Source organism: Staurois parvus, unplaced genomic scaffold, assembly GCF_062004578.1.
Source record: "Staurois parvus isolate SC_StPar_1 unplaced genomic scaffold, SC_StPar_1.0 ptg000390l, whole genome shotgun sequence".
Taxonomy (NCBI): domain Eukaryota; kingdom Metazoa; phylum Chordata; class Amphibia; order Anura; family Ranidae; genus Staurois; species Staurois parvus.
This window is the reverse complement of record NW_028318186.1, coordinates 5,753,801-5,761,329: the sequence shown is the minus strand read 5'-3', so window position 1 is coordinate 5,761,329 and position 7,529 is coordinate 5,753,801. Positions and strand designations below refer to the sequence as shown.

Below are 7,529 nucleotides of genomic sequence, written 5' to 3'. Positions count from 1 at the left end.
TTAAAAAATACAAAACTTTATTGAATCCAAGATACAGGACATAACAATTTAATACTGGCAGACTGTCCAGTTTCCACACACTTTTGGAACTCATCATGTTAATACCTGATTATAATTGCTAAAACATTGCTGTTTAGGTCTGTGCATTTCCTTTTTTTAACCAGATCCTTAGCTATGCATCTTTTTAAAGTGATCCTGAACTTACATAGTGCAGATTTTGCTATGTTAACCACTTCAAGTCTGGACACTTTCACCATCTTCCATTCCAGGCCAATTTTCAGCTTTCAGCGCTATCACACTTTGAATGACAATTGCGTGGTCATGCAACACTGTACCCATATGAAATTTTTAGCATTTTTTGAGACAGATAAAACTTTATTTTGGTAGTATTTATTCAACAATTTTTATTTTTTTTGCTAAATAAATTAAAAAGACCAAAAATGTTGAAGAAAAGTGTTTTTCTTATACAATTTAGCAAACAAATAATCTTTTTTATAAATCTTGGACAAAATGTATTCAACTATCTTTTTGGTAAAAGAAATATCCAAAATTAGTTTATAAAAATATCATAATTTTTCAAAATTGTTTTTACATTTTCGTTTTTGTTTTTATATTATTTATGTATTTATTTTTTTTACATACTGTCACCCTAGCAGTACAGTGTCACCATAACGACACTGTACTATTTGTGGGGGGTGATGAAGATTTTTTTATTTTTATTTTACACTGATTGCTTTTACACCCATAAAGGCTGTAAAAGCAATAATTTCTGCAGCCATTGAGAAATACTGTGAAAGCTGTGATTGGTCACAGCTTGTCATATGGTACAAGGCTTTTGTGAATAGCCTTGTACCATGTGACCTCTGTGATCATTCACAGATTTCACAAGCAGTAAACAATGATGTCAACAAGTGACATCTTGTTTACTACTGTTCATGTGATCACTGATTGGCCAATCAGTGATCACATAAATTGGGATCTCACACACTGGTCCTGTACAGCAATCCTGTACAGATCATGGTGCTGCGTTCTCCCAGGGAGCGCGCACAGGCAATGGATGCATCGGCAGCGCTCCTGTCCGGCTGTTTATCGGCATGCGCCAGACAGGAAGAGGTTAAGTAGTGCCTGTATCGAATTGTCAGAATTCCTCTTTAAAAATAGCTGCACACCTCCTGGTATGTGAGGGTGCCTGGGCACTCCTGTATATATCTGCAGTATGAGATTGTTGCATTGTTTTCAATCCTGAAGGCTCTAACATGAGGAGGTAAAACTCTGCAACTACCAAGATGGCTGCCTCCACACAGTCACAGTGTAGAACAAGACATGGTAAGTCAGTAATGAAGAAATATCAGCTGCAGGGAGACCATGGGCAATACTGGTGTCTAGTCCTTCAATGCATTGATCTTCACACAAATAAAACAGAGTAACAACAAATGATGTTATGTAGTTTCTGAACACTGTTCGGAAGCTGCAATTTACATGGCAGCAGCTGCATCTGCTGTTGTGGCACAAAGAAAGTCCTGGCAGTGATTTGCCACTAATGGTGGCATGCGGGATCAGGGTTTTTGGTTTATGCCCAAAGTAGTTTTTTTGAACCTACTCAAAGTCCTCAAATGGTCAACAGTTTACTTTTGCTGCATTTTCTTTGTGAGATATTGCTAACAATACTATAAGGTGACTTATATTATATATAAGCAGATCTATTTTTATTAAAAGAAAGATTAAAAAGAGGTACAATGTTAATAAATTACTTTGTGTTTCAGCACACACTTATGCTACATGCGGGAGATTGCACAGATTTCATAAGGCAATGGAGGGTTTGTACCCCCTAGGCCAGGGGTGAGGTCCAGCACAGCTCCGGGAGGGGCCTGGAAAGTGAAGTGTTGCAGTAGTGTTGTAAAGAAGAGGAACATCTCCATCTTAGCCAATGTTTCCCCAGCACAGCTTCTTTTTCCTAAGAAAAAAAATTAACTTTTCTAAATTATTTAAATCCCAATAACTTCCTGTCCCAGGGTGAAAAAAGTGTTCCTCCAAAGAAACAGTATGTAGATTGAGCATTGCCACCAGGGCCGTTGATAAAAAGGTAGCACCAGTCCTCCTCTAGGGGGCCCAGGAACATAGGGGGGCCTGGACATCAGGGGGAATCAGATGTGAGAAGAACAGGGAGGATGAAGTGGGGAGGGGGGGAACAATTACAGGAATGATGCCCTGTGCAGCTCTCTGCAGCATCTGAAAGCTGGTTTATCCCCCTATCCTTCCTGCAAGCGTTAAGCTGCTGCAGAGAAAAACACAAGGGCATTGTTCCTGTAATTGCTCCCCCCACTGCACCAACCCCCCCTCCCTATCCTGCCTATATCTGATTGCCCTTGCTGTGTGCACCGCACCTCACAGCTCTGCCAGTTTCCCTCTCCTGCTGGCTGCCGCAGGTACACAGGGGGATGTTCAGAATGGAATGCGGGGGCAGGGGCTAGTAAATATTAGTTTACCAGCCCCTTCCTTTACTGAATGAACAAAGTGAGTGAACGCTCCTGTGACCATTCAAGACTGAAGCATAGTACACTGTGTTTACTATGTTTCAGTTTATGAGTGAACAGAAGCCCCAGACTATCATATAATATTGAGTGTATTAGGATATTAAGGGTTGCTATAGTTTACGTTATATTATTAGACCTTCCACTGAGGCCTGCAGGATATACAAACATGTTTTAGGGAACTCATTAGGAGGACAGATTGTGATTGCTTGCTAGACCTCTTAGTTTATGGTATCATGGATACTGCTAGTGACTTCAGTATTTATGACAAGTGAGTGTTCAAACCCAATTGAGTACACCAGTGCTGTTACATGGGTGATGGAGAGGGAGTCACATGCTCTCCCAAGGGATAAAATGAATACAGCAGCCTCGATTATGACATTTCCTATGTGCTGGTGTCACCTTTTGGGTTTGAAGACCTGACCTTATACTTGGGGATGGGGGTGTGGCTTTCTTGAATCTTGCAAGTATTGCTTAGCAAACCTCTCAATTAATACAAACCTGCCATTAATAAAAAAAAAAACTTTAACCACAAGTAAAATATAAAACAATGAACATGAAAAATGTACATTAACCTGTATAATTAAAATAGCCTTACAGTGACCACTCCCAAGCTAGAATGTCTCCTGGGTGGCCATGTTTTAGGAGGATATCAGAATGGTTTAAAGGCTCTCTGTAGTAATCAATGAGAGCCAATCACCTTCCTGGCTTTACACACCCCCTACATATCCCCACCTTAGCTCATGGACTGCCTAGGAAAGAAGGTTCTCGGGTATAGCAAATGCTCTATTCAGGAGTAACATCAAAAGATACATATAGTATTGCCACCAGACTCTATATTAATAGAGGGGGGGGGTAAAATGAATATCTTTAAGCTTCATTAGAATTCCTGGCAGCGGTGCGCATGCGCGGAGCCGACGGGATGGACATGTCAGTCTGAGGACCCGGCACATAGTGGGGAATCGAACCTCCCAGACACTGCTCCCAGCCCGCAACGGTCCCCCAACTCGACTGGTCACCATAGCAACCCCCCTAGTACCTGTCAGAATGGTCCGGGAAGTGGTGAAGCAACCACATCAGCCGCCTGTGAAGCCGATCAAAGAGGCCCTGGCTTGGGGCTCTTCCAAGATGGCCACCACCCCTGCATCCCTCACACAGGCACAGCCCTATGCAGCACTGCAGGATGCTCATTCCAGATCCCACTGCATGTCTGATGGTGAGTCTGACTCTGACCTGGGGACCCCCCAACACACCCCTACTGCTGACCTTTCTTTTCCTGACCTTCTCAAGCAATTTGAGCGGAGGCTACACAAAGCCATGAAACATACCTCGGACCGCATTACTGACAAGCTGTCTAAGGAAATCTGCAAATTGGGGCAGTGCACCTCTGACCTTGAACACTGGGTCGACGATCTCAACACTACACTCCAAATCCACTCTGATGATCTTGAACTCCTCCTGAAAACGTGACTCTGCAGGCCCTTTTGGAGGACTTTGAAAATAGAGCCCGCCGCTCGAATTTACGCATCCGCGGCCTACCAGAATCCATCACGAATGTTCTATCCACAGTCATGGCCCTTTTTCAAGAATTGGCCCCAGAGATCCCCATAGAACGCCTTGAGATGCATAGAGTTCATAAAGTGCTAGCCCCTCGTAGCCCAGATGGCCCGCCACATGATATTATCACTAAATTTCACTATTTCCACACAAAGGAACAGCTCCTACAAGCAGCTCTGTCAGTATGCTCCTTGATGTTTCAGGGTCAATCCTATCAGCTTTTTCAAGATTTTTGCCTGACAACGATTGCGAAACGCAGAGCCATGAAGCCTCATCTTCAGGTCCTTCAGCAGCACGGCATTGCCTACAGATGGAGCTTCCCATTCGCGGACCGCTTCTCCTTCCATTCCCTTGATTATGTCTGCAGGTCTCTGGAAGACCTCCTTGACACGCTGCAGAACATTCAGTTGCAACCTCATGCGGCCTCACCGGACAGCTCACGTTGTCGGTCAGCATCATGCTCCCCTCAAAAAAGTCACCCCTCTCACTCCGCCACGGGTCAGCTCAGCTCTTATAAAAGAGGATGCTACTCTTCTCCTGCTCCAGCACCACCAGACTCCATGGATTGATTCCTACTAGTATCTTTGGACCTATCCAATTGCTCCCTGTCGGGCTGTGTCCACTTTTCGGATTGATCCCCTCGGTCCCCTCGTCACAATTGAATGACTTTTTCCCTTTCAGTCGGCTGACCTGGTTTTGCTTGATAATTTGTTTCGACTGCATGGTTGCTAATTATGTTTGCTTAATATAGTGCTAATGTTATCTCTTTTTGGCTTGTTTCCATGACACCCAGGGGTTTATTTACTAAAGCTGGAGAGTCCAAAATGAGACTCACTTCTGCATAGAAACCAATCAGCTTCCAGGTTTCATTGCCAAAGCTTCATTGAACAAGCTGAGGTTAGAAGCTGATTGGTTTCTATGCAGAAGGGAGTCTGATTTTGGACTCTCCAGCTTTAGTAAATAAACCCCCCAGTGTCTATGACGGCACCAGTTTACATGCACGGGAGCCCCGGATCCAGCTAGACACACAATCCTGCGCTACCTTTCCACCTTGACGTCCCCGATGGGTAATGTTCTTAGGGTGTTCTGCCTGGTTTCGGGACTTCCCTGACATGCCGGTAGCCTGGACTCTTGCTGTTTCAGTGGGAGTCTACAGACTTCTGTTTATTTTTAGGTTGCCTTTCCCCCTATGCTTGTTTCTGCTACCCACCACTAGCCCATGGAGCACCGTGTTTTTGTACTGCCTGGGCTACTCTTGGCCCTTGGGTTTCTCCGTTGTGCGGATAAGTCAGGGTCCACCGTTTGGGCCCTAGCGGTCCCTTTTTGTTTCAGTTTAGTTTTACATGCCGTTTCTCCTCTTCCCTTTGCTCTCTCGTGTGACTTCCCTGTTCCTCTCTTCCTGCTCTCCCTCTCTTCCCCTCCTCTGGGAACCACTTCATGTACGCTGATACGAGGACTTCCCACTCCTTAGCGGACCTAACCTTCCCCCGATGGGTTCCCTGAATCTTCTTACACTGAATGTACAGGGTCTTAATGTCCCACAGAAATGTAATAAAGCCTTTCATTCATTTGCTACACAAAAGGCGCATGTCGTCTGCCTTCAGGAGACACACTTTTCCACCCCTACATTTTTTGGCCCCCATTATCCACAAGTTTTCACTGCTTCCGCTAAATCTAAGTGTAGAGGTGTCCTCATAGCCTTCCATCACACCACCCCTTTTACACTTCATACTGAGATCAGAGACCCTGAAGGTCGGTATCTCCTCTTGTCGGGTTTGCTCTTCGACTCTGAAGTCACCATTGTTACTTACTATGCTCCCAATCAGGGCCCGCTGCCATTCATCTCCCACCTGCTGACATTCACAGATTGCCATAAACGCATCACACTGCTTGTTTGCGTTTACTCAAACTGTACCCTAGACCCCTTTTTAGACAAGTCACCACAACTGCTTCTTCTTCCGTTGACCCCCAAACTCTCCTTTCAACACCTGCACCGTCACTCTCTAGTCGACATGTGGAGAGAGCTTAATCCAGTGAAATGTTGATCCACTTTCTACTCTTATCCCTACAAATAATTTTTGCACATCAATCACATCTTCACGACTGTCGGCTTCTCTTCCCAGCTTGTCGCCTCTGACATCCTCCTAATACCTTGATCTGACTATAGTGCAGTCATCATATCTATCGCATCCCTAACTCCTTTGGCCACTGATCCCTCCTGGGTCATCAATGACAAACTACAGCCCCATCCATCTCACAGTTTGGATATAGAGATTGCTCTTAAAGAATACTTGTCCCTTAACTCTGTGAAGGCACATAAACCTGTTCTCGGAGGGTTTTGTATCAGTAAAGCATCTTTTCTAAATAAAGAGAAACATCAGCTTCGCTCCCAAATGGAAATGAAATACAACCAGTCACACCAGGCCTTCCAGAACACTCCGACTTCCGTTACCTGAAAAGCTTTGGAGAAATCTCATTTGGAATTGGATCTCTTTCTCACGGATCAGGCAGAACTTTCCCTCCGTAGATCTTGGCATAAATATTATACCAAAGCGAACAAACCGGACACATTCTTAGCCCTTTCACTTCATAGACTTGACCGAACTACTAAACCGATCCGATTGCACATCTCTCCAGGCAATTACACTAGCAACCCAGTGCGCATCATAGAAATTTTCCGTAAGCACTTATCTCAACGGTATTCTCCGATGGATCCCTTTGACCATCCCTGCGCTGAAACTCTCTTAGTCCACCTTACTTTCCACCAATTAGAAGTTCTCGAGCGCCCAATTACTTCAACTGAAACCCTAAATGCTATCAAGGACCTGAAGCTTAGTAAACGCCCTGGTTCAGATGGCTTCTCCGCCACTTACTACAAGAAGTTTGCTAACCTTCTCTCCCCAGTCTTAACTAATGTATTCAATGCCGTCCTGTCCAGTCAGTCTTTCAGCCCTGATACAGTGTCGGCTAATCTTACTATGATCCTGAAGCCCAATTCAGATGATTCTGCATGGTCCAATTACAGAGCCATTTCCCTCCTCAATATTGATATTAAACTCCTCTTGAAAATCCTCTCCACCCATCTTAACCTGTTTATAGGCTCTCTTGTTCACAATGACCAGGAAGGCTTTATACCCACTCGCCAGGCGGGCGACAATGTTAGATGTGCGATCATCCTTTCCAATGTAGCCCATTCTTGCAACATCCCCACTTGCTTCTTGTCCTTAGGTATTCAGAAAGTTTTTGACACGGTTTCGTGGAACTATCTTGACCAGATCCTGCATCGCTGGGGCTTTGGATCTCATTTTTTGGCATGGATTTCCTCTTTATATTGCGCACCATCGGCTAGAGTCAGATACCTGGGGCATAAATCAGCATCGTTTCCAATCCAACGCGGCACCCGTCAAGGTTGCCCGCTTTCTCCCTTGCTTTTCACAATGG

General features: G+C 44.6%; 1 protein-coding gene across 1 annotated transcript in view; it reads right to left on the bottom strand.

Moving 5' to 3' along the window:
- Positions 1 to 7,529, bottom strand: part of LOC149455644 (cytochrome P450 2K4-like) — a 38,882-nt gene continuing 31,353 nt past the window's right edge. The window contains exon 10 of the mRNA XM_089686033.1: positions 1 to 1,954. Within this exon, the coding sequence (XP_089542159.1) occupies positions 1,776 to 1,954 (179 nt within the window). The 3' untranslated portion in view covers positions 1 to 1,775. The remainder of the gene's footprint in view (positions 1,955 to 7,529) is intronic.